The sequence below is a fragment of the Eptesicus fuscus genome, chromosome 16 (assembly GCF_027574615.1).
Source record: "Eptesicus fuscus isolate TK198812 chromosome 16, DD_ASM_mEF_20220401, whole genome shotgun sequence".
In the NCBI taxonomy this organism is placed as follows: Eukaryota; Metazoa; Chordata; class Mammalia; order Chiroptera; family Vespertilionidae; genus Eptesicus; species Eptesicus fuscus.
The window spans coordinates 1,873,202-1,900,735 of record NC_072488.1 but is presented as its reverse complement, the minus strand read 5'-3'; the positions used below and the strand labels follow the sequence as shown (position 1 = coordinate 1,900,735).

Genomic DNA, 27,534 nt, shown 5'->3' with positions numbered 1-27,534 from the left:
GGCTATGTTACAGAAATAAATGTATTTCATTTCACGTAAAAGATTTACACAGTGAAGTTTGTCACCAAAGCACAGGGAATGGGTTTATAAGTCACCAAGAGGAGAGGCCTAACCAGTGATGATGGAATTTAGTGGCTGGACAGCTGATGTCTTTAGCTAGACTGAGTGCAAGCGACTCTTCAGTTAGGAGAGGAGCGATCACGCACAGCGTGCGCCCTCTGCAGAGGAACGAACACCTGTTGATTAGATGCCGCGTTGGCCCGGGCAGGGCTGACCGCCCTCAGCAGCAGCACCAGATAGGCCTGTGCCATTTGCAAGTCTGAGTGCTGTGTACCTCAGGAACCTGGACTATCAGTTTACATACAAAACAATTCAATGTCACCTGAATACCCTTGAACTTGAGACATAAAAAGTATAATCTTCCTATCTCTGAAATCGAATACATAGCTATTAAACAGAGGAAATATCACTGAACCCCCAAAGTTGTAATTTTACAAATGTAGAAATTAAGCAACTTGGCAAGAGGATCAGGAGGGGAGATAGAAAAGGGCCTTAAAACTTGATAATCTGGAAAAATTAAATTCAGAATATCAATATGAAAATAGAAGTTATTGTGTATTTTCTTAAAATGTATGGTAAGACATTCTGGGTCAGTTGGTATGAACAGACTTAATGAGAAATCCTCGTCTGAGGACGTGTTGATTGATTGTAGAGAGGGAGGGAGAGAATGTCCATTGCCTCCTATATGCATCCTGACGGGATCGTACCTGCAACCTGGGCTGTGCCCTGGCTGGGAACGGAGCCGCACGTTCTGGTGCAGAGGACGTGACTCCACACAGCGGGGCTCTGAGCCGCCTGGCCAGGGCGCTGTGAGCAGGTTTTAAAGTTTATTGGGAGCTGCATCCGTGCCCAGAAGTGGAATCAATAAATCCTGAACGGTTTATTCAGCAGTTCTAAAACAATGGACAGATGAGTGGGTAGTTTATGGTATGCTAACTACTGGAATAAAAGCCGTTTGCCGTCCCGAGAAAGGACTGTTTCCTTTTAAGTAACAGCGTTCCCGCGCATCCGCAGGCAGGCGGTCTCAGTGCACCGGCGTGAGGGCCTCGTACAGTCTCTGCGCGGCCAGCTCCACCATTTCTCGGAGAGACTCGTCATCCTCGCTTCCTTCCTCACACTCGACAGTCTGCAGGTGAAAGCACAGACATTATTACACAGCAGTAAGTGACTGCTCTTCTAGAACACTCATCCCGGGGGGGGGGGGGGGGGGGGGGGGACAGGGGGACACACCCAGCCCCGCACACGCAGGCCCCGCACTGCAACCTGTGGGCGGGCATGAGACTCGTGATAATCGAGTTACTTTTCAACTGTAAAACACTCTGTGCTGTTTAAATATTTATCCTACCACAAATATTCCTCGTGTTAAAAACTGAATTCTGTTAACACTTCAGTGTGTAACCTTCTAGACTTTAGGTATACGTATAGATTTCTTTCAAACAAAAATGGGATTAACTTATCATACTTGCTAGTGTGTAACCTTTCCCCACTTAATGCGGGCGGACACTCTGTCTGCACACTCAGCCTGCACCAGCATCCATTCTGGCTGCCTGCACCGCACTCCTCGCACGAGGGAGCACCCTACACGACTCGCTCACTGTTACTTATCATCTCCTCCCCTTGGGTTCTTCCTAGGGCTCTGGTATTTGTTCGTGCGATAATCGGTGCTAAAACAGACATCCTGGCTGTGTCACTGCTCACTTGTCTAGTTATTCCCTTTGGTTAAACCCAGCGCGAGGTGGTGTGGATGACGGCGTTTAGTTTTTAAGGATCTGATGCGCACCACCACACTGCCCGGGAGCGTAATGTGCCACCTAATCGTCACCCCTCCTCACCCCACACACCACCTGCGAACACCTGCCTTTCACCATCATGGTTCACAGCCATCCCTTCCGTCTGTGCCAGTAAGCACAGTGATCGTTCACACTTCACATCTGTGTTCCCGGAGGAACACTGAACACTGGTTTCCTGTCCCTGGCTATTTCTACTTCCTCTCTATGGATTTCCCCATTTATGTTCTTAGTTTATTTTTCTATTGAGGAAAAATAAATGGAGTGTTTTCTCAAAGACCATGCAAAAGAAATTTTAAATACAGGTTATCTGTTCAGCATAACTGTTCTAATCTCCGGAACAACCCTGATGGCTGGGGGCGGGGCCGGCTAGCGGGGACAAGGAGGAAAGGGGTCATATATAACGATTTCAACAATAAAGGTTTAAACAGAACAAGACAACCCTGCGAGGCAGTGGACTCCGCTCAGGCCTGGGAAGTGATTACGCCAAGTCGGCTGGCGTGAGCCAGAGGCGCCCGCACCCTCGGAGCTCAGCGGCTGCAGAAGCGCGCGGATCCCGCGGCAAAACAGGAGGGCGGCGCCTCGGACGCACCGGAGCAGCTGGCGCCGAACTAGGAACCGCTGAGCTGGACCGGGGTGCCAGGCCAGCGGAGACCACGCAGGGACCTACACCTGGGAACCTCGGAAAACACTGACAATGAGGAAGGGAAAAGCAGGGATGTACAACTTCTCCTAGGGGGTGGGCAGAGCAGGTTTGCAGTTATGAATACGGGACATACAGACAACTGTACGCCTACTTGTGCCTCACCCTTGTAGAATAATATAAACACAACTTGTAAAAAATAAAAAAATAAAAAATAGGAAGAAACTGGAAGGAAATGTTAAAACACAAAAACAACTTGTCAGGCGTGGGATCACAGATTACTCTGTCAGGCGTGGGATCACAGATTACTCTGTCAGGCGTGGGATCACAGATTACTCTGTCAGGCGTGGGATCACAGATTACTCTGTCAGGCGTGGGGTCACAGATTACTCTGTCAGGCGTGGGATCACAGATTACTGTCAGGCGTGGGGTCACAGATTACTCTCAGGCGTGGGGTCACAGATTACTCTGTCAGGCGTGGGGTCACAGATTACTCTGTCAGGCGTGGGATCACAGATTACTCTGTCAGGCGTGGGATCACAGATTACTCTGTCAGGCGTGGGATCACAGATTACTGTCAGGCGTGGGATCACAGATTACTGTCAGGCGTGGGGTCACAGATTACTCTCAGGCGTGGGGTCACAGATTACTCTCAGGCGTGGGGTCACAGATTACTCTGTCAGGCGTGGGATCACAGATTACTCTCAGGCGTGGGATCACAGATTACTCTCAGGCGTGGGGTCACAGATTACTCTCAGGCGTGGGGTCACAGATTACTCTGTCAGGCGTGGGATCACAGATTACTCTGTCAGGCGTGGGGTCACAGATTACTCTGTCAGGCGTGGGGTCACAGATTACTCTGTCAGGCGCGGGGTCACAGATTACTCTGTCAGGCGCGGGGTCACAGATTACTCTGTCAGGCGCGGGGTCACAGATTACTCTGTCAGGCGCGGGATCACAGATTACTCTGTCAGGCGCGGGGTCACAGATTACTCTGTCAGGCGTGGGATCACAGATTACTCTGTCAGGCGTGGGATCACAGATTACTCTGTCAGGCGTGGGATCACAGATTACTCTGTCAGGCGTGGGGTCACAGATTACTCTGTCAGGCGTGGGGTCACAGATTACTCTGTCAGGCGTGGGGTCACAGATTACTCTGTCAGGCGTGGGGTCACAGATTACTCTGTCAGGCGTGGGGATCACAGATTACTCTGTCAGGCGTGGGATCACAGATTACTCTGTCAGGCGTGGGGTCACAGATTACTCTGTCAGGCGTGGGGTCACAGATTACTCTGTCAGGCGCGGGATCACAGATTACTCTGTCAGGCGTGGGGATCACAGATTACTCTGTCAGGCGTGGGGTCACAGATTACTCTGTCAGGCGTGGGGTCACAGATTACTCTGTCAGGCGTGGGGTCACAGATTACTCTGTCAGGCGCGGGATCACAGATTACTCTGTCAGGCGTGGGGATCACAGATTACTCTGTCAGGCGTGGGGTCACAGATTACTCTGTCAGGCGTGGGGTCACAGATTACTCTGTCAGGCGTGGGGTCACAGATTACTCTGTCAGGCGTGGGGATCACAGATTACTCTGTCAGGCGTGGGATCACAGATTACTCTGTCAGGCGTGGGGATCACAGATTACTCTGTCAGGCGCGGGGTCACAGATTACTCTGTCAGGCGCGGGGTCACAGATTACTCTGTCAGGCGCGGGGTCACAGATTACTCTGTCAGGCGCGGGGTCACAGATTACTCTGTCAGGCGTGGGGATCACAGATTACTCTGTCAGGCGTGGGGTCACAGATTACTCTGTCAGGCGTGGGGTCACAGATTACTCTGTCAGGCGTGGGGATCACAGATTACTCTGTCAGGCGTGGGATCACAGATTACTCTGTCAGGCGTGGGGATCACAGATTACTCTGTCAGGCGTGGGATCACAGATTACTCTGTCAGGCGTGGGATCACAGATTACTCTGTCAGGCGTGGGGTCACAGATTACTCTGTCAGGCGTGGGGTCACAGATTACTCTGTCAGGCGTGGGGTCACAGATTACTCTGTCAGGCGTGGGGTCACAGATTACTCTGTCAGGCGTGGGGTCACAGATTACTCTCAGGCGTGGGGTCACAGATTACTCTCAGGCGTGGGGTCACAGATTACTCTGTCAGGCGTGGGGTCACAGATTACTCTGTCAGGCGTGGGGTCACAGATTACTCTGTCAGGCGTGGGGTCACAGATTACTCTCAGGCGTGGGGTCACAGATTACTCTGTCAGGCGTGGGGTCACAGATTACTCTGTCAGGCGTGGGGTCACAGATTACTCTGTCAGGCGTGGGGTCACAGATTACTCTGTCAGGCGTGGGGTCACAGATTACTCTGTCAGGCGTGGGGTCACAGATTACTCTGTCAGGCGTGGGGTCACAGATTACTCTGTCAGGCGTGGGGTCACAGATTACTCTGTCAGGCGTGGGGTCACAGATTACTCTGTCAGGCGTGGGGTCACAGATTACTCTGTCAGGCGCGGGGTCACAGATTACTCTGTCAGGCGTGGGGTCACAGATTACTCTGTCAGGTGTGGGGTCACAGGTTACTCTGTCAGGCGTGGGGTCACAGATTACTCTGTCAGGCGTGGGGTCACAGATTACTCTGTCAGGCGTGGGGTCACAGATTACTCTCAGGCGTGGGGTCACAGATTACTCTGTCAGGCGCGGGGTCACAGATTACTCTGTCAGGCGCGGGGTCACAGATTACTCTGTCAGGCGTGGGATCACAGATTACTCTGTCAGGCGTGGGGTCACAGATTACTCTGTCAGGCGTGGGATCACAGATTACTCTGTCAGGCGTGGGGTCACAGATTACTGTCAGGCGTGGGGTCACAGATTACTCTGTCAGGCGCGGGATCACAGATTACTCTGTCAGGCGTGGGGTCACAGATTACTCTGTCAGGCGTGGGATCACAGATTACTCTGTCAGGCGTGGGGTCACAGATTACTCTGTCAGGCGTGGGGTCACAGATTACTCTGTCAGGCGTGGGGTCACAGATTACTCTCAGGCGTGGGGTCACAGATTACTCTGTCAGGCGTGGGGTCACAGATTACTCTGTCAGGCGTGGGGTCACAGATTACTCTGTCAGGCGTGGGGTCACAGATTACTCTGTCAGGCGTGGGGTCACAGATTACTCTGTCAGGCGTGGGGTCACAGATTACTCTGTCAGGCGTGGGGTCACAGATTACTCTCAGGCGTGGGATCACAGATTACTCTGTCAGGCGTGGGGTCACAGATTACTCTCAGGCGTGGGATCACAGATTACTCTGTCAGGCGTGGGGTCACAGATTACTCTGTCAGGCGTGGGGTCACAGATTACTCTGTCAGGCGTGGGATCACAGATTACTCTGTCAGGCGTGGGGTCACAGATTACTCTGTCAGGCGTGGGATCACAGATTACTCTGTCAGGCGTGGGGTCACAGATTACTCTGTCAGGCGTGGGGTCACAGATTACTCTGTCAGGCGTGGGGTCACAGATTACTCTCAGGCGTGGGGTCACAGATTACTCTGTCAGGCGTGGGATCACAGATTACTCTGTCAGGCGGGGGGTCACAGATTACTCTGTCAGGCGTGGGGTCACAGATTACTCTGTCAGGCGTGGGATCACAGATTACTCTGTCAGGCGTGGGGTCACAGATTACTCTGTCAGGCGTGGGGTCACAGATTACTCTGTCAGGCGTGGGATCACAGATTACTGTCAGGCGTGGGGTCACAGATTACTCTGTCAGGCGTGGGATCACAGATTACTCTGTCAGGCGTGGGGTCACAGATTACTCTGTCAGGCGTGGGATCACAGATTACTCTGTCAGGCGTGGGGTCACAGATTACTGTCAGGCGTGGGATCACAGATTACTGTCAGGCGTGGGATCACAGATGATTTGCCTTCACTTTATTTCCTAAATGTCTTGAGACATAGGAGCAGCTCATACCCGGGTCTCCAAGTTCACGTTGGCAGTTTTCCCGTCCACGGTGACACTGAGCATGGAGCCGTCTTTCACACTCACGCAGTCTTCTCCGAATATGTCCCTAAGGCACACAGCACAGCGTTAGTGAGACGCATTTAGAACATGAAGCAGTTTTATAGAGTTGGGGGAAATGAAACTGAAGCTAGGCCCAGTGTTGCAGTAGAATACTTATATCTATAACCCTGAGATACACTTATTAATTAGTTACCTTCTGTATTTCATTGATGTTCTAAAACAGGTAAAACAGAGCTACCACTTATTAAGAATGCTCTATTCCAGCAGGCACTGTGCTAGGCACTTACATACATGATCTCAACCTGTAAGAACGCTGGCGAGAAGCCGCTTTACACACGGGGTTTGCAAGACGTGTTCAGGGGACTGGCCTACAGCCCCCGGCCGGTGCCAGTGGAGCCGGGATCCAGACCCCGGCCTCTCGGCTGCAATGGCTCCGTCCGCCGGCCGCTCCTTTTAGTCCACTCTGGGCGCCTCCTCTGAGTGGGACTCTTGCACTGGCACCTCCCGTGCAGGCGCGGTCAGGCACTGCCGGTGCCCTGGAGCCAGCCCGTCACTAGCGGTCGCTTTTGTCCCCGTGGGTCACACACATTTGCAAACAGCAGGCCGACTGGCAGGTGGGGCGGTGAGGAGTCAGTGAGTCTGCAAACCCAGAGACTGGCCAGCCCGTCGGCACTGCCCACAGGGGTTCGGCTGGCACCGGGGGGCGGGGGGGGGGGGGCACCGGCTGCGTGACCGACCGCCCAGCGGTTAATGTTAGTAGTTCCTTTGCCCAAGTGTAACCAGAGCACTAAGGAGAAACGTTACACTTTAGCTGCAGAAATACATTCAAAAGGAGAGAAAAGAGGTGTCATTTCAAGTAACAGCGGGTGGTCTGTGTGAGAGCAGCCAGTGCATCTGTCCCACAAGCCCTGCGGACGCAGCAACCGCATGACAGCTGACGCGGCGTGACAGCTGACCGACACGGCGTGACAGCTGACCGACACGGCGCGACAGCTGACCGACACGTGGCGCTTACGCACGTGCCTTCTCTCAGCCCTGAGGTGGCTGTGAGCCTGGGCGTGGCGTGCGTTGCTGTTTCTAACACTCAGGTGTGTGGGTGGAGGTGTGTGTGGGTGTGGTGGGGGGGGAGGGGAGGGATAGGCGGGGAAGAGGACCGGAGGAAGGTGGGTAGAAAGGTCAGCACCCGCGCCTGGATCTGGCTCTAAGGGTAGAGCTGCGCCAGGTGTCCGTCCACCCGACAGAGGGGGCGCCTGGCTATTCCACGGCCACAGCAGAACCGCTGTGTTCCCGCCCCGGAAGGCACGGGAGCCGACACCGAGTTCCACAGAAGGCTTCTTAGCCTGGGCCCGAGCGCGGCTTCGGGGGCCCGGAGCCCACCCCCCGCCCCGCCCACCTGAGGCGCGAGCCCACTCACTGGAGCATGACCTCCAACCTCTTGCTGTACACGTGCATCTCCAACTTCTTCGACACTTTCTGGACTGCACCTGGAGAGAAGCAAGAGTCTGTGTCTGCATCCTGTGTGCACCAATTCCCAACCAACACGCAGAACCGTTTCTGAGAGTCCGTGACCGACCACGGATCCTCCACTGACAAACGCGTCTGCGTGCCACCTCCCTGTGGAGGCAGCTGGATCCTTCATCCCCTCATCTCACATTGCGTGAAGGAGCCACAGAAACGCCGCAAGTGAGGGAGATGGCAGCTCCACGCTCCTTGGTCTTAGCTACACTGCATGCAAAGTCAACCCTCTACGCTGTAGAATGCACCTGTACTCGGTAATAATAAAAGCGTAATGTGCAAATTGACTGAGCAGCCGAACGACCATCCGGACGACCTTCCGGACGAAGCTGGGGCGGCCAGGGCCCGCTCTTGAACGAATGTTGTGCATCGGGCCTCTCGTCGTTCCATAATGTTAATTAACGAGAGGCCCGATGCACGCAATTCAGGCAGGAACAGGCCTTCCTCTCCCCAGCGGCTGGCACCAGCTCCCTCCAGCCACCGGCAGGCACCAGGGACCTGGGCTTCCCTCACAGCCCCGGCTTCGTCCAGAAGGCTGTCTGGTCTAATTAGCATATTACTCTTTTATTATTATAGACTAGAGGCCCGGTGCGCGAATTTGTGCACGGGTGGGGTTCAGCCGGCCCGTCCTGATCAGGGCCGATCAGGCTGGGCCAGACATGGGGAGGGGGCGCAGGAGGTGGGCCGGTTGGCCCCGCCCCCTGGTTGAACTCCCGGTCGAGGGGACAGTTTGCATATTAGCCTTTTATTATATAGGATATTTATCACTTGCCAGTTAGATTACTTAGCGTTCCCCCAAAACAAAGTAATCTGGCAGAGTAGGAAGATGAGCCACCTGGCCTGGTTTCAAGGATGCCCTGGCTCACACTGAGTACCTCCCAGCCATCACCAGCAGCCATCGGCACAGAATGAAACACGGAGTTAGCACACGACCCAGTAACTCTCGTGCTAGGGACTGACCCAAGAGCAACAAAAACCGGTGTCTTTACACAAAAACCTGCACAAGAAGGCTACGCAGCAGCTTTCATAATCGCCGAGCGGCAGAAACAACCAAGAGTTGATCACCTGCCCAGGGCAGCCAGCTGGTTTCACGCGTAACTCACGGAAAGAGCCGATCCCAACGCGTCCACACGGACCTCTGCCGACGCCGAGGCCAGCCCTCGGAGACACCCGACCGTTACCAGTGGGCGATGGCCCTCAGTAACATCACACCTACGTTAGCCACTACCCGCGTCCGAGGAAGATGCACTTGCATTCTGGACCAGAGTCCTAAGAGCGCCCAGCGCCCCCGATGAACACATCCAACCGAACCGAGCACCGCCTCTGTGCTTCAGCGCAGTCACAGGTGGCGCCCGTCCGAACAGCAGCTGCCGCCGACAGCGGCCAGCACCGCAGGACAGCGTGCTCCGGGCTCCTCCACCTCAGCAGGAGGAACCCTGGGGGCTCGGACCCTGAACTGAAGACAACCAGCACCTCACTGGCCTGGGGAATGCCATTTTTGCATGGACATTTCATTTTTCAGAAAAGTATACAGATATCGGACAAAATACCGCCATTATATCACAAAACAGACTTCATTTACAAACGGGTTATCAGACTATACGGCAGAGAAGGCAACCTTGGAGGACAGAACACAATTCAACCCAGGGGCGTTGGATGTGACAAGAACAAATCGAAGCCACACGCAGCGTGTTCTCAGAGGCCTGGGCATTAGCACGGGAGGGTGTGCCACCCAAACTCTGGGCTTAACCTCCCCTTCCTGGTCCCTGCACTCCACCTGCCCCTTCTCCTAACCTTCGCTCCACTAGTTAGTTATGACCTTTGTAAAGGTCATACGACCTTGCATTTGTCCTCTGTATGTTTATCTACGATAACAAAAATGTAAACAACAGGAGCAAGCTGTCACTGCCTGTACAACTGCTCCGTCATGAGTGGGCCTGCGTCGGGGCAGGGACTGTGACACCGCACACGCGGGGCAACCCAGGGCGGGGAGCTCTGTGCTGAGCGCACGGCTCCCACACGGCCGAGCACACGGGCACCCGTTACCCACTAGTGATTCAACAAAACAGATGGCCAAACGGAGCCCTAATTACAATTTTTATGACTATTACTCAAAACATATTCAGTGCTTACCAGTACCTTGAACACTTTACATTTGTTTGGGTGTTTCATAATATAGATTTGGCTAGTCTCAGGAAGATGATCATGAAGGTCAGCTAAACTTCTTTTTCTCCCGAAATCCAAGAACTGCCGACTGCTTATTTTTTAGTATTTAGCGAGAAGCGCTCCCAGAGGACAAGGCCTGCTGCGCGTGCAGGGAGGGCGGCAGCCGCAGAAGAGCCACGTGCCTCCTCCCCAGCGGCAGGAGGGCTGCCCGATGCCAACGACACCCCACGACGTGTGACAGCCAGCGACGTCTGAAACGGAGCCGACTGTGAGGACATCCACGGGGACACGTCCGCGGCCGGTTCCCTGGTTCAAAGTGCTTCTCGGTACCCGACAGGGGAGTCCGCTGTTCCACAGCTTTTGGGAATGGCGACACAGCAGCCGTTTTCCCGTTAGGCATGCTGGCTAACGGCAATAGTGGGACACTTCCGATGACAGTGTTTCCAGAGGGACTGTCACAAGAGATTTTATCTGAGAGCTAGGTGCCACCAATTTCTACAGCACAAATAAAGGCCGGCACAGAGCAGGTAAAACACTAGTGACGTGCACTGTTTCGCGTGTAGTCAGTGCTGTCAAGGTTACAGGAATGAAAGAACCAGGAGAGTTCAAGCAACTTAGCACTCTCCTTTCTGCCTTTTAGCTCAAAACACTACAGAGTGAAAGGACTGGCTGATACAGTGAAGTGTAACGGAAGATGGAGAATTCTGTACCTTTCCTGATTTTCGGGTTTGACTGCACCTCGAGGACCACGGTGGTCACGGTGTCTGCATACATGTCGTTGGCGGGGTTAGCTAGCCACTGCAAGCAAAAGGCAGAGTTAGGAGGGCACAAGCTGGGCCAAACCTTCCATCACAGAACTGCAGACGACCAGTGACAGGCCTTTTTTAATTTATTTAAAATAATATGTGAAAACAACAGCTGACCTTGTAGCTGGAAAACTTGCAAACAATTTACCTACAACCCTGGGACAGAGAAACAGACAAGGCCGCCTTAGGTCATTCCGTCCCAGGATTCATTTTAAAAAGAACCGCCTGGGCCTTAGATGCCAACCTATCAAAATCAACCATCAGTTTCATCTGGTGTCTGGGTCCCCGATTCCACCAGCAGGAATTTAAAATTCTACCAGTGGGAACCACATTACCTAAATTAGTGACTGCTTGCCTTTGTGGACGTGGGTCATGTTAATGTTGCGTACTTGAGTGTTCAAAGTTCCACTCTCTCAAGACGTGTACATGACAAGTTTTAATGTAAAGAATGAGATTTTTATCTTGAAAATGTTAAGAGCTTTTTTTTTTTTTTTTGTGTGTTAAGAGCTTTTGATATACTGAAGGCAGCCTGGGATACTGTAAAGTCAGCTCCAACGTAATCATATGAGAGACTTCTCTCTACTCATCACACACACTCAACACCAAGCCTTGACTGGTTGCCAGTTTCTATGTTACACAGACAATGCCTCGCTATGTTGTATGTAAAGCTGATCTTGTTAAGAAAGCTATACTCTCCAATAATTTTTTCCTGATTGGGAAGCTAATTTCTCTACAATTACATGTAAACTCTTTTCTTAAAATGGAATTTATGGGGAGGGAGGGCATTGGCTAATGAGATTATACCGTTTCGGATATACAATCCTATAGGACATGAGCTGTACACAGTACTGTGTGTTCACCACCCCACGCCAAGTCTCCACATGTGAGTGCTTAAAACCTTTTCCTCCGTGTTTGGGTAAACAATCTCATCTTACTTCTAACACCACCATTCCTGGTTCCTGTATTACAGTAATATTTTTGAACACTTTCAAAGCAGGTTTTTCTTGAATTTCTAATTCTTCTACATCACCTGAAAGAAAGAATTAGAAGATGTACATAATTTCCTGATCATCTGCCAGAGGCATAATTATTCATTTGCTTATAGAGACAGCTGAACTAAAGCTGACACGTAATGAAAAAAATGCATAGTGTGTCTGTGTGGTCTGATTTAAATAGCTAAGTGAGGTCCATATTGATTGCTCACAGTAACTAGGGGATCTCAATATGTATTAAAAAGCCATACCACTAGAATGGATTTACCTCGGACATTAACATTTCATCACCAGCACACTGTGGGGACTGTCACACTTCTGTTTTTGTGCTGAGACCAGCCACTAGCACCTGAACATTTACCACAGGCTCCTCAGCCCCGACAGCCCCTCTGCCCTGTCTTCCCAGGGCCCCTCCTCCCACAGGGCAATTCGATCGTTAACATGAGGCTCTGGTTTCCTCCTGTGAGGCCCTGAGGTGGAAAAGCGTGTGCGCTGCTGTGCCTGGCCACGTGAGGGAGGAGGAGCACGCTAACAGACAGACCACGTGAGGGAGGAGGAGCACGCTGACAGACAGGCCACGTGAGGGAGGAGGAGCACGCTGACAGACAGGCCACGTGAGGGAGGAGGAGCACGCTAACAGACAGGCCACGTGAGGGAGGAGGAGCACGCTAACACACAGGCCACGTGAGGGAGGAGGAACACGCTGACAGACAGGGCACACGAGGGAGGAGGAGCACGCTAACAGGCCACGTGAGGGAGGAGGAGCACGCTGACAGACAGGCCACGTGAGGGAGGAGGAGCACGCTAACACACAGGCCACGTGAGGGAGGAGGAGCACGCTGACAGGCCACACGAGGGAGGAGGAGCACGCTAACACACAGGCCACGTGAGGGAGGAGGAGCACGCTAACAGACAGGCCACACGAGGGAGGAGGAGCACGCTAACAGACAGGCCACGTGAGGGAGGAGGAGCACGCTGAGAGACAGGGCATCTTGTAACTGGAAGTGCTCTTGCCCATGACGTCTCTCCTTTAGCCTAGTCTGCCCCTCGCTGTGCTCCGCAGCCCTCGCTGCCAATGGCTAACGGTAAACAGAAGAGGGTTCCCTCACAGCCTCTGCCCAGCGGCCCTGCGCTCTCAGAAGACCTGCTGAGCACAGCAACTAGCGGCACGAGAAAAACTGTCACTGAACAAAGAAAGAAACAGGTAAGATTCGGGTAAGTAAACTAAAGTAGATTTTAAACCCAAGGAGCAAAGACTGCCGATATTTTTAGAATTTTAAGTGGACTGAAGATAAAAGGTATAATAGGATTTTAAAAAATTGACGAGTAATGAGTAAATTTTTAAGCTTCACCTAAATGTGGTATGACGAAGTACAAATAAAATTTGTGCTAATCTGAGACAGTTACCAAAATGAAACCATATCCTTTCCTAGATATGTCATTACTTTAAAAAACAAAAAAACAAGTGACTGTCAATCAATATACACACCTGTCAGTTTCTGCAGCTGGTAATAGAGCAAATTAAAGGGGCCGGTATAGGGAATGGCTTGGGTCTGCTTCACAGTGCTCATGGCCAGGTCAGTGTAATCTGCAGAGAAACGAGAATGAACACACTTTAAGGAACAATAGAGTCCCACCAACACAACCTGCAAATACCCTGGGAGTAAAGGCAAGAGAAGTAAAGCCACCGAGAGCACGTTTCAGGCGACAAGGCGCTCCTTAGTCCGTCCCCAGCCTCGTTTCCCTAAGCCCCCTGCTGACCCCCCGTAAGGTTAAGCTCCAGCCCCAAGAGAGCACCCCATCCTCCCGAACACATCCGGTCCCTCCGCGTCTCCAGCCAGCAGACCAGCTGGCCGCCATTTCTCGGGCTTGGCACCTCCTGACTGGCACAGCCTTTCCCGACGCCAGGGCCCATGTCTCCCCACACGCTGACCGGGCTCCTCGGCCTCGTGACCGACACTGGGACTCACTCGGACAAGCGCCTCTCTCCTCGGGCAGCGCTTCTGGGGGGGGGGGGGCGGGGGCTGTGCTCCTGCGTGAACCTTGGCCCTCCCGCCCCAGCACAAGGCCAGGCGCAGGTAAGAGCGCCCCGACTGCTGAAGGAAGGACGCCGACGGCCTGCAAAGCTGAGCCGTCCACCTGCGCACAGCCGCATCCTCATCCCTGCATCAGCGCCGAGAGTTCACCGAAGTCTGAGCAGTGGTGCACGTGGACATCAGACCACACTGACTGCAAAAGCCACGCTGGCTTAGCATGTGCACAGGCTCCGGCCACAAGGCCCAGGAGCCACATAAAGCGACAGGCATACACATCAGTGCCTGTGGGGCCACCTTCCTTCAGGAGAGAACTATGTGCTCCGCTGAAAGGGAGGACAGCGGCCAGGGCAGCAGGAGCCACTCTGCCTTAGAGGTAAGCCTGTTCAATGAAGGAAAGAGCGGCTTCACAAAGAGATGAAGTGGCAGCAGTTCAGGGGAGATTTCTATTTTCCCATAAAACCAACTGGATCATTCACTTTCACCTACTGCTCTCTTATTATTTGGCTGTTATTTAAAATGTGGCCACTAGGGAAGAGAAGTTTTCATAGACTTTTTCTCTCAATGCTAAAATCAAATTATATTTGACATTCAACAGTGCACTTACTGGAGAGGTCACAAGGAGAAAGTATGTGATAATTGAAGTTTCTCTTAACAAGTATTCCTGAGACCCGCTGGCCTTGTTCTGGCTTCTTGTCTGCCAAAAAGCCCATGACCTTGGCTAGTTTTTCCCCTCTGAAGTTCAAGGTCACTGCTTCTGTGTTCCGAGGGTTATGAACCTCTATGTGAACTTCGTCATTATCTTCATATTCTCGAATCAGGGCTGCTTTCAATCGGGCCATTTCGTTCTGTTCTCCATGGACTAAAATCTACATGAAAGACATTTGAAAGAGTCCAGGAAGGATCCTTAGTTCAGGTAACTACGGCCTTTCTGTGAATATGAATCAGTTAAACATCAAGTGGAGAGCTGTTACTACGCACAAACCCGCACTCTTATGTTACTGGGGAGGCAGCAGAGGGTAACAGAAAGAACAGTGGATTTGGGGCTGGTAGGTCTGAACAGGTGCCCGTGTAGTGGGAAATTAAAGTGCACAGCTTGCCCTAGCCGCTTTGGCTCAGTGGATAGAGCATCGGCCTATGAACTGAAGGGTCCCAGGTTCAATTCCGGTCAAGGTCACATGACTGAGTTGTAGGCTCCATCCCCAGTGGGGGGGCGTACATGAGGCAGCTAATCAGTGATTCTCTCTCATCATTGATGATTCTATCTCTCCCTCTCTGAAATCAATAAAAATATATTTTAAAAAATAAAGTGCACAGCTTGCCTACCTCACAGGGGAGCTGGGGGGATGGGTGCAAGGTGAGTGCAAGCTCCGTTGACAGAGCTGCGTGGACAGAAGGCGGGTCTAATCTGAGAAGCAGCTGCTGCAAGTGGGTATGCTTCCCCTGTAATGCGCTAAATGAAATCCAGACTGACCACGTGAGGCGGTTTCAAAGCGCGGATGAATTCGCTGGTTTGCTGGTAATCTGTGTGAGCGGAGAAAGAAATGTAATCAACAGACATTTTCAACGGCAGCTTCTGTCCAGACATGGTCGTGATCTCTTCGGGTTCAGACATGATGTGCTGTGAAAAACAAAGAAAAAGAAACAAAACAAAATAAACCACCCAATTGGAGACGGCACATTTTCCACTTTCCATGCAGCCATAAACTCACGCTACATTTAGGACCGTCAGCACAAAAAGCGTTCTAATACCACGGACTCAGTAACTATCAAATGCTTATCTCCTTCATCAAGCAAACACTTAATCAGAAAGCTAAGCGGGTTAATTAAAACTCGATGGGCTGGAGTGCTAGAAGAGGAAACAACTCTCGGATTAGAAAGGCAAGCCTGCCCTCTCCACTCTTCTCTTGCTCTAGAAAGAAGCTTCCAGTGAAGAGGGTGTGCATAAAGGGTAGGTGCGTTACTATTCGGAAAATCTAGTTTTTAAAATACATTTTTATTGATTTCAGAGAGGAAGGAAGAGGGAGAAATAGAAATATCAATGATGAGGAATCATCGATCCATCGGCTGCCTCCTGTACACCCAGGCATGCATCACTGATGCTTAGAAAGACTGCGCTCCCCGAGGAGCCCGCAACCTGGGGATATGCCCTTGATCGGAATCGAACCTGAGACCCTTCAGTTCGCAGGCCGACACTCTATTCACTGAGCCAAACTGGCTAGGGCTGAAAATCTATTTTAAATACACAGCTAACATTGTCTGAATGACTCACAGAATAAGGTAAAGTAATAAAAATGAGCAAAGCGGAATCAATGTACTTAGAAAATGAAATGGAAGTTAACCACAAGAGGAGATACGAGAACAAGATGCTTGGTGCTCAGAAACTGCCTCTGGAGTCCTGCACATGACGGTGTGCCCCCTGAGAGCTCACAGCAGGCATTTCACAGCGACAGGAAGACGGGCCATGAGCCCAACACACCGACAGCCTCTCAAGAGAACACTTGTCAATGAGCCTCGTCCCCATCAGCCACGGCACCGTTTGTCCCAAATGGGATCCTTTCCACCGTTTTCACTGCACCTGACGGTGCTCCTTGAGCTTTAATGCGCCTCCAACCGCCTGGGGATCAGGTCACGCCACTCAGCGCCTGCATTCCTTCTCAACCTCACGAACAGCTCCAGCTAACGAGTTCCATCTCCTTCAGAATCAGTGACCCTGCACTACAGAACCGCATCAGGAAGACGCTGGCAGGGCCTCTGCAGTGCGCTCGGCGTGACTGACCTTGGCCAGGGTGCCTTCCACGCAGTACCCTGCGATGATGACGCCGTTCCTCTTGTCCGTGCACCAGCTCTCGAAGAGCTCCCTGGACAGGCCGCTCTGCATCATGCCCGGGGAGGCCATCACCACGCTGGGCCCGATGTCGTCAAAATGGTCCATGCTCTGCGAGAGGGAAAGGGCGGGAAAGAGCACATCGAATACCAGCTGTGACCAAGCTTCCCTTATTTCTAATAAATAACAAAACGGTGAAAAGGTGATCACACGAGCGAAAGGGTCTTGACAAGACTAATAACCAGCCCAATTTCCAAGTTCCGAATAGTTCGGACTAGGAATGAAAGACAACCAAGTGAGAAAAAGCACTTAGCTCACAATGACCTTCAAAACCTGCTCTGGCAGCTAAGGGGCCAATCACGACCATTTTCAGCGCCTTGCAAGGAGGCAGAACGTGAAAGAAGAGCCAACTGGACTTCTCTTCACCCAGAATAGAACTCTGAAGGACTCCCCACGGACTCACAGCTCCCTCAGGCCTCAGGGATATTTTGAGCTGGCCTAGAAATCTAACAAAAAAATTAACACTGTTTCTAGGGAAAACTCGGCTCTAATTACTAAAACACTAACCTAAAATACAAGGATTTATGAACAGAGCTTATCTATAATTGGAAGACCACTTACAATCTGAATGCTGTGGGGTGTTATTTTATGATTAGAGCATTAGTTTGGATGAAACAATATATACATTTTAATGAAAGAAAATCAGATTTTACTGAGTGCTCTAGAAAAGTAAACATGAAGATGTTCACATATGGAATTTATAATGCTAATCATCAAAAAGATGATTAGGTTTGAGTAAGAACATACATAACACAAGATATTTCTCTCATCAGGACTTGTTATTTCTGCGACAAAAAGGTCCGAGTTATTCAGCAACAGTAAACAGTGACAAGGCATGGGGACTTGGAGCAGTGGCAAAAAGGAACGCCCGCTGCTAAGTTCCTGATCCACTCAGAAGAGTGATGGCTGCCGGGGAAGAGGCAGGACGTGGGTGAGGACGCGGCCAGAATGAAGGCCAGGCCTCTCTCCCCCCGCTGCCTCCTGGTGCGTCAGCCTCCCTGTCCTCCCTCCACAAGCTCTCACCTTCAGGTTACTGATGTGTTTGAAGACAAAGGGGTTGTTGATGTTGATCTGCTTGCGGATTTTGTCGTTCATGGCGTTCACGTACGTCTGGTACACGGCCATACACTTCTTGGCCAAAGAGGACGCGTAGTATATGGGAATATCGTGGAGCTCCGGGTGATTCTGCCAGTACTCGTCTGGAGAGAGGTTATGAGATAAATGTCACTTTGTTACGGGGGGTAGAGAGTCCACGGAATCAGTGATACGGAGAATTAATTTAAAAATTCAGACGAGAAATAATGAAAGCACGTAAGCATGTTGTACAGAGTCAGGAAGCATCAGCCCGACTCCCTCCCTCAGACGCAATGGCTTCCAGTTCTCTGCAGGCCGCTGCGGACACCCAGGCCCGCGTCGCTGGTGCTGGGAAGACTGTGCTCCCCAAGGAGCCGCAGGGTGCTTGGCTTTGAAGGGATCATCGAACCCACACCCAGCAGTGACCCACCGTTCCCCCTACCAGTCACACACGCTCACGGAGCATTTGGAAAACGAAGAAAAGTAGACAACTCACTCTCCAGAGTTAACCTTTCCAGTCTTTTGTGCAATCTGTACCTCACTAGGGTCAGAGTACATACTGTTTTGAACCCTATTATTATTATTATTATTATTATTTTTAGAAAACCACCTCTTAAACAATTTTTTTGATTGATTGGAAGGGAGAGGGAGAGAGAAACAGAAACATCAGTGAGAGAATCACTGATTGGCTGCCCCCTGCACACCCCACACTGGGGATTGAGCTTGCATCCTGGGCATGTGCCCTGACCGGGAATCGAACCGTGACCTCCTGGTTCAGAGGTCAATGCTCAACCCCTGAGCCAGACTGATCTCTATTTTTCGGTCCCCTTAACATGTTATGTGAATACAATGTAACATGACTTTTTTTCTATAATGTGGTATTTACTGACACATTCCTTTAAAAATACTGAAATGATTATACCCTTACTGACAGGTTTTCTGTGCATCTCACTTACTTCCCAGGAGTGGAACTGGTGGGTCAAAGGGCAGCATATTCTTGCCTTCTGAGGCTGACGGCAACCAGAAAGGCACGCCACTTATGTCTGCAGGAGCAGGCCAGTCACTGTTCCTCTACCCTGACCCTGACCCTGACCCTAACCCTGGCCCCAACCCCTACTTCTAAATGCAGAAACGGCAGCCCAGTAAAGTAGAATAACCTATTCAAGGCCAGGCACTCCAGGTTCTAAGAATCCCCCAAGCGAAAGGCAAAGACGCACCTAAAATCAGGAGCAGCTCCTGAGCCCTCCCGAGAGCAAAGACAGGGATGAGGCCCCGGCCGCCTCTGTTCACAATATCGTGGACCGTGTTGCAGAACCGCGCTTCTCGCTCTTCCCGCTTCTCGTGGATGTGGGTCCCATACGTCGATTCCTAAGTGACACATCAGATGGGTGAGACCAAGACCGCAATTCCAAAGGGTACAAAGCTAAGCACCCGTGAGATGGAAGCAACGTGGTTCATTTCTCCACTAACAGGCTACTTACTTGGACGTGTCTGTTAGAATAGATAAGAATGTCAGACCGAAGACCTGGCGAGGTGGTAAAAATTCTTTATAAAATGGAACCAGGAAATAGTCTGAAAATGTAGGGTAACCCACCTGGACAAAAACATTTAGGTGGTATCCTAGTACCCCTGACTTTAGACTAGAGCTGATATATTTAATAGCAAGAAAGTGGAGCTGCACTACAAAGAGAGGTCAGAAAATTAAGTATTATACCAAAAAAGATACGTTTATATACAACCACATATTATAAAAATGAGATTGCAATATTTCTCCCCACCAGGAAAAATTCTGCTTACATTATCCTGACTACAATCCCGTGCACTAATACTTACAATGATAAGAATATCAGGCTTAATATTTGGAATTTCAGCGGCCATTAAGTGTCTATCTTCTTGTCGTGAGAAGTCACCTGTATACAAAAGCTGTGAAAAGATAAAGCTAGAAGGTTAGGATTTTGGAAGGGTTCATCTTACTACTAAATACATTTAGCTCATAAAACCTGAAGTGAAAATAAACAGGCGAATAGCCCACAACGGATGAAACTGAGGTGCCACGCTGTGTCTACCCTAGTTGGTCAAAGACCATCCAGCATTTCAATCAGTGAATCTAACTAATGGGAATGATCACTCCCAGAATCCTCCCCCAAGGGGAACCTGGATCTTAGCAAACGTCAGAAGTGCTCCCAACATCTTAGAGAAAAAGGCAGAATGAGGAAAGACGTCCACTGAGGAATATGGGAAAACCATAAAAAATGGGAGATAAAAATCATTGGAGGGTGTGCCAAATTTCAAATGAGAATTTAGATCTGCATTTGTGCTATTTTCTGCGCCTTTGAGCAAACAGCAAGAAAAAATGATTTAGAATCATATAGGACAACTCAATGTGTAAAAATTTTAAATACTATATGAGCAGCTGCTGAAAATTCAGGACAATATTACACTAGAATATCGCCTCTCAACTCTGGCTGCACATCAAGATCACCTAGAAAACTAAAAAAAAAAAAAAAAAAAAAAAAGGTGTGGGGGGTTTGAAACGACACCATTTTGATTCAATGGGCATTTTTCAAAAGCTCCCTAAGTGATTCTCATGTGTAGCCAGAGTTAAGAACCACTGCTAGCCCGGCCGGTGTGGCTCAATGGTTGAGCATCAACCCATGAACCAGGTCACGGTTTGATTCCTGGTCAGGGCACATGCCCGGGTTGTGTGCTCGATCCCCAGTAGGGGCGTGCAGGAGGCAGCCAATCAATGATTCTCATTGATGTTTCTATCTTTCTCTCCTTCTCCTTTCCTCTCTGAAATCAATTAAAAAAATATTTTGTTTTTTAAAGAAAGAACCGCTGCTCTCACTTCAGTCTCGACACCAACTAGCCACCCACGTTTCCCGAAGTCCGAGAATGCCGCTGGTCTTTCCGTGTAGGACGGCGCACGGAGCTGTCTGAGAGCCCTTCACTCCCCAGGGCCTGTGTGCGAACCCCAGAACCGCAGGGGGACACAAAGGGCAGGTGCTGTTGCACGTTAAGTACACACAGAGCTCCTCCCAGGCAGTTTTCCAAGGAACTTTCTGGAAGTGGGAGGGAACGTCACGCTCAGATGCCCATTTCACTCTTTCCTCCCGCTTCTCCCAGGAAGCACTGTCCTGGGGTATGAACTATGACACTTAAGCGGACAAAGCATGGACTTCAGGTTATCTCGGGTTTCAGTGTCTGGACACTGCGAGTCCTCGGGAATGTTCTTCAGCACCACCTGGTGGCAGCAGCTCTGCACGGATTTCTCGTGGGGAGGAAGCGGAGAGGGCAGGGAGTACCTTCACGCCTGCGATCTCAATCATGAACATGGCAGCTCCGAGAACGTGGCCCGCGTGGTAACACCAAAACTTGATTCCTGCGACCTCCTTCACTTCATGGAAGTTGATGGTTTCGATTTTGTCCATGCTCTCTTCCAAGTCGGTCTCGGTGTACAGCATGTCGTCCGCTGATATGTTACTACATTTTTATAGATCCGACAAAAAGAATTCAGGGCAAGATTTTTAAAAGTCTTTGAACTCAAAGTAACTATGGATGACAAATCCATGAAATTATTTCTTCAAATTATATTGTATGGGTTATATTATCTAGAAGGTCACTGCCATCTTGTGTATCTTTTTGCTCTGCAGTTATAATAAAAATTTTAGTGTGTACAACCAGGAAGCATAATTTTAAGCACAGCACACAGTAAACTAAGCAAAGTGCTCTTGAGGATAGTACTTCTCAACCTTTGTTCTATCCCAACGCACCTGAGAGAAACTCCCTCACACACACTGACCCAGGACAGAGGTCCTGACAGTGACGTGAAAAGACTTCTCTACAAAGGTTAGCGTAACCTTTCTTCTGGAGATTATGCTGATGAACTTCCAAAACGGCAAGAGAGAGCAGTGGTGAAGGACACAGGCTCTGCAGCCAGTCTGCTTGGGTCTCAATCCAGCTTTGTCTCTTACCGTGACCCTCGTAGGTAAACTACCTAGCCTCTCTATGCCCATCACCATGCATTTCTCATCACCTGTAAAGTGGGAGTCATAACAGAACCTACGCCATGAGGTTCATATGAAGGTTAAATGAGTTAACCATGTTAAGAAGTGAGGACTGTGCCTGCATGTGGTAAGTAGCATTAAAATGTTAACGAGTATATTTACTACTAACGATAACTCTTCCATTCTTTTGTATTTACATATGAAGAATAACAAATGGCATCTTACAACGCTTGGGATACACATATTAAAGAGTAGACTTTTGAAGGCTAATAATCTGTGCTGTAGGGATCACAAAAATGCCACAAATTTTCCAATAAAAGAAGTTTTCCTCTTGCAACTGGAAAAGACTTCCCCAGGGAAAATTTTTCATTTAAAGTAGTCAATTTGCTTTGATCAAATAATCTAAAATAAGATTTCAGTATATATCACTGTATAACGTATTTGGTGTTAATTAACATTTATAGAATATTGTTGTTATACCTTATAATCCACCTAAATTACAAAGATTTAAAAGAATGTTAGAACTACGTAAGGACTTTAAGGCCAGAAGGTGCTGGGTACACAGTGGGTATCTGAATGACTAAATTAACGACATCCTGGTGAATTAACACAGTGCCTCGTTTCAAAAACCAAAATGGTCCGTATCGTGAGCCATGTGTTACCCAGAGTCTAACAGAGCACTTTACCTGACTTTGACGTAATCTGAAAGAAGCCACCTGTAGATAGCTTTAGTAGCATGAGTCATGAATGTTCTTCCTTTGAAACTTGTCTTCTGTAGAAACCAGGGCAGAGCTCCACAGTGATCCAAATGGAAACTTAAGAATGGAAGAGATTCTGTCAATTCTTAAAATAGTACCCATCACATATACAGGGAGGGAAGAAATAAGTGTAAGAAAAAGATAGTAAATGTAGTTTCAAACATCAATTACTGTATCAGTGATAATTAGAGACGGAAGAAGAATACACCCAGACCTCCCCCAGCCCCCAACGTAACAAGCCCCGCAGGGGCATAACACTGACACGCCGCTCTCTGTGAATGAAGTTCCTATTGGATGCGACAAGACCATGCCCTCAGGAGGCCTGGGGCAGGGCTTTCCTGGTCTCAAGCTGTACAGCGATCCAAGGCACATGCTCTCTCTGCCTCACTGCTCCAGAGGGAGGAAAAGAACTTCTCTGTAAACTGCTCTAAGCTGCGGACAATGCAGAGTGCTGTCTTAGACTTAGATGTCTGCAATATGCTTCCGGTAGAAAAGACTCTTTTAAACTTCAGAATCTTAGCATCTGGGAAAGAATGACTTTTAAAGTAAAAGTCTATGGAAAACAGTGTCGTCAATAAAGAAGAAACTTACTGACTAATGAGTAGGAGGTCAATCTCAGCTGGGTCAATTAAATCGATATAAGGAAGAGCGTCCATTCCTTCTAGGCCAGGGTGGATCCCACAGTCCAACTGAAAGAGACAGAAAGATCATTTTATTAAATAAATACATTTTATTAAAACTCACCCATTGAATAGACAATGTTATAACTGACCCATCACACACATAATCAAAATGGACTCTACATACTAGCATTTGGGAACATAATTCTTATCAAATACTAGAGGCCTGGTGCACAGATTTGTGCACCACTGGGGTCCCTCAGCCTGGCCTGCGCCCTCTCACAATCCGGGAAACCGGCAGTCTGACAACCCTTGAGAGAGGTAGTAGGGCGTGAAGCGGCAGGCAGCTGGGGAGGAGCTCTGAGCCTGGGGGCTGCTCCTGCTCATTCGGGCCCTGCAGCGCCTGCCTCCACAGCTCGGGAGCACTGGCATTGCCACAGAGGTGGGAGAGGCTCGTGCTGCTGCAGCAGAGGCGCTCACCAGCTGTGACCCCGGCATCTGGTGCCCGCTGGTTAGATGAGCAGCACTCCCCCTGTGGGAGCACACTGACCACCAGGGGGCAGCTCCTGCGTTGAGTGTCTGCCCCCTGGTGGTCAGTTCACATCATAGCAACCGGTCTAACGGTCGACCAGTCGCTTAGGGTTTTATATATGGAGAAGATGGGAAATACGCTACTACTAAAAGCTCTAACTTTCCATATAAATCTAAAATATAGCTCACATTTAGGATCACAAGACAAAAAACACAAGATATCCTCTCCCGACTAGTTTTTATAGTCACTCTAACAGTGAATAAACTCTTTTTCAAGAACTTTGATGTCAGAAGATGGTGGGCATTTTGAAAGTTTATAGATTTACTACCAGACCTTATTGATCTCCAGGTCAATTATTAGAAATGGGAAACTTTCCCAATCAGTGCAGTACAAGTATTTTAAGGTATTTGGGAACAACTTATTAAGAGTCGGTCATTAATGAGTTATACACTCACTTTGGGGCTGTTTCTACCAAATTCTATCCATTTCTACAAAATTAACACAATAAATGACTAAAAAGACGACTACGTGTGACGGGTCCCTGGTCTTTTAAGACTGGGAGCAGAGGAGTGGAGCTGAAGGAACGTGAGCCCTGGAGCGGCCTTTCTAATGAGGACCACGGCAACCATCTCTTCGCACCCCTCTACCTTCCAGAGAAGGAGAGGGGCTCAGAGAAGCAGCTGCCTTGCCCAAGGCGAGCGGCCTTAATGCCAATGTGGGCACCGAAGCTGCCAATCCAGGCTCCAGCGGCACAGCGCACGGGCGTGGCTGGGGCTCTGTGCGTGCTCCCGGGGGCCTTCCACCCGGGCGGGCGGTTAGGACGGCGGGACCCTCGAGAGTGGAAGAGGGGCTTTGTGAGCAACAGTTCAGGAGATCTGGCGGACAATGCTACGTCGCAGAATATACCTTCTCAGTTTACGGAATGTCTTGTCAAGTTACTACATTACCATTTTATAGCACAGACTACATATTCCAACTAGGAAGTGTTTCTGGGAGCTAAACAGCTAACTGCTGTACTAGAAAAGCCCTGACATCCAACTCGGACAGGGCCGTTGTTCACCGGACCACAGGGTGACACTTACCATTATCTTTCTCCCTTTGAACTCCAGGATGATGCATGATCGTCCCACTTCCTGCCCAGCTCCCCTGTGAACATCAAGGGGAGACATGAAAACAATCAAAATCAAGCCCACGAATTCCAACGTTTTTACAACTTACACTGTGCCCCACCCGACGACATCGCACCGAGGCAGGTGAGAGTCCCACAGAGACAGGGAGGGACAGCGCCGGGGCGGTGCAGTTCGGGGGACAGGGGAGCGGCAGCCTCTGGGAGCGCAGGATGTGCCGCTGTTAAGATTGTGAGAGACGGTGGAACAGACTTGAGAAGCCCTAAGGCTGAAGTTCACCCCTGAATGTGAGGGTATGATGACGCATTGAGAATGCAGCTAGCAGGAACACAGATTACGTAATAATACGTTCAGAATCAGCACTTAAGTGTAAGCCTGTAGGCACTGCAAAATTCTCTCACTTAAGATCACGATGTGCATTTACCAGAGAGGTTAAACGGAAATGACTTCTTACACCTGTGAACCTCGGGTCCTTTCCTTTACCTTGCTATTTCAGTGTAGTTGATGCTGTTATAAAACAAAACCCCGAAACTTACTCCAGCCCCCCACCCCCGTACTCCTTGGCCGTTTTGCAGCCATCCAACTAGGAATCTGCGTCATCCTACACTCCCGTTAGCTCCCTTCCCCACATCTCATCGCTCTACAGTCCTACAGGTTCCACTTCCCTCTCTCTCAAACCTGTTTCTTTCCGACGCTGCTGCTCATCCCATTTCACTCATTCCAAGCTCTTACGGCTGACCCCTTGGATTACCTCCACCACTAGATTCCCGCCACGCACCCCATCCTTCCATTTATCTGCTACACAGCTGCTGCCAGGCGCAGTCTTCCATCCTCCCCCCACCTCATTTCCACTGGATCCCCACCTGCTTAACAGCCTTTGTGGGCTCCCTGTAACTGATGAGGAAAGCCAAACTCCCCCGTCAGTGTACAAGATCCTTCCTAAGATGGGCCCTGCTCGCCTCGCCCGTCTCCTCTGCTAATCTTTTACCCATGGCCAGGAGGAAAGTGGCCCCAAACTGTGACCCTCTCATTTTCACACGTGCCACTTGCTGCGGCTGGAACATCCTTGCCCCCATCCTTTACCTGTCTGTAATTCCCACTCATTCTTTTAAGGCTCAGCCTGGGTACCTCTTCCAGGATGCGTGAGAAAGCACTCTCTCCCCTTTTCCATGCTCCACGGCACTCACTCAGCTGCCATGCCTGCCGGTGGTTATACTAACAGTAACCATGCACTGAGAGAGAGTTACTCGCACAGCAACAGCTGCTACATTATTCCCACTGAGGAAACAACAGGGTTCGGATTTCAGGGCTGACTGCAAAGTCACGGTCTCCCTGTGTTCCCAACGAGCTCTCCGGTAGTTTTTCATTTCGCGCTGCAATTCCTTCCAAGAGGGTGAATCCGGGTACCTTGGCCCGCTCGCCTATCTGTATCCCCAGCGCGCAGTGTGGTGTTTGACAGCTGGCAGTGAGCACATGAGGAGCGGACAGGTGTGCCCGAAGCAGAGCGAAACCTGCATTGTTTCCCCAGCAGGTGCTCAGCAAGTCCATGTTGGACACGTGTTAGGTAGATACTTCCAATCTTTTGAAAAACGCATCCATCCATCCATGTTGTGCTAACACCGAACAGTAAACATGTTTGCGGGCTCCAACTGCTTCGGCGCAGAGTAAGCTCCCCGCATCCCCATCTCCCTTTCTAAGCGGCACTCCAGGTCTGCCCAGCGCTTCTCCCCGGGAAGACCAGCCCGCTCACGGGCACCCAGGGCTGGGTTCCGTCCCCAGCACCCCTGCTTTCCCTCCTCTCCCGCTCTCTACCCTCCTCATTCCCCCAGGGTCTGAGCTCCACGCGGAACTCCTACGAAATCCCCAACTTATTTCCCCCCTTTCGCATTTCGGCAAATGTCAAGTCCCGGAGGTCCCAAGAAGCAGACTGCGCTCTTCCTCGCAGCTACAGCCTCATCCGGTCCTCCTCTCGGCCTGCCCGCCGCAGCAGCACCAGCTCCCTCAGGGGCTGCCCCACTCTCCAGCGGGTATGAAAGCGCCCCGAGGGGCTCCCCACCCCCAATTCCAACCCTCTTCCCTAAGATCGGAGAAAAGCACAGTCCCACTCAACCCAGCAGGCCCCTTCCGACCTACAGTTCCCCAAACCCCTTCGGCAGCCGCGGACCCGGAGCGACGGAGGCGGCCGGCCATCCCGTTAGCCCGCCCCGCCTCCCGGTGGTCGCTTACAGGGGCCGGATCAGCAGCTGGTCACTCTCCTCCGCAGGGATCGCAGACATCCCGGAAGTCCGAAGGCGACGCTGAGGCGAGCAATAGGTGGCGGGAGCCTTTCTATAGTGGAAGCATAGCCACGGGGAACCAAGCTAGGAAGAACCCCAACCACGGAGAGCACAACTTCCGGCGCTCCGGCGCCCGCGGCGCTAGGCTCCTCCCCTCGACTTCCGGCCGAGATCCCGCCTCGCGAGGTTCTCCCCCCGCCCCCCTCGGAGGCCAAAGACCTGGGCCGGG

At 50.6% G+C, this 27,534-nt stretch overlaps 1 protein-coding gene across 1 annotated transcript; it reads right to left on the bottom strand.

Moving 5' to 3' along the window:
• Positions 1-908: 908 nt before the first annotated feature.
• On the bottom strand, positions 909-27,435 carry CPSF3 (cleavage and polyadenylation specific factor 3). Its single transcript, XM_008162425.3, has 17 exons — positions 27,256-27,435; positions 24,985-25,048; positions 23,342-23,439; positions 22,679-22,807; positions 21,291-21,468; positions 19,819-19,908; positions 19,203-19,353; positions 17,935-18,110; positions 16,804-16,962; positions 15,499-15,645; positions 14,632-14,893; positions 13,481-13,579; positions 11,935-12,029; positions 10,904-10,991; positions 7,927-7,996; positions 6,462-6,558; positions 909-1,186 (listed from the first exon to the last, which is right to left on the bottom strand). The coding sequence occupies exons 1-17, from the start codon at positions 27,303-27,305 to the stop codon at positions 1,085-1,087; spliced, it is 2,055 nt and encodes a 684-aa protein (XP_008160647.1). The 5' UTR covers positions 27,306-27,435; the 3' UTR covers positions 909-1,084.
• Between the last annotated feature and the right edge of the window lie 99 nt (positions 27,436-27,534).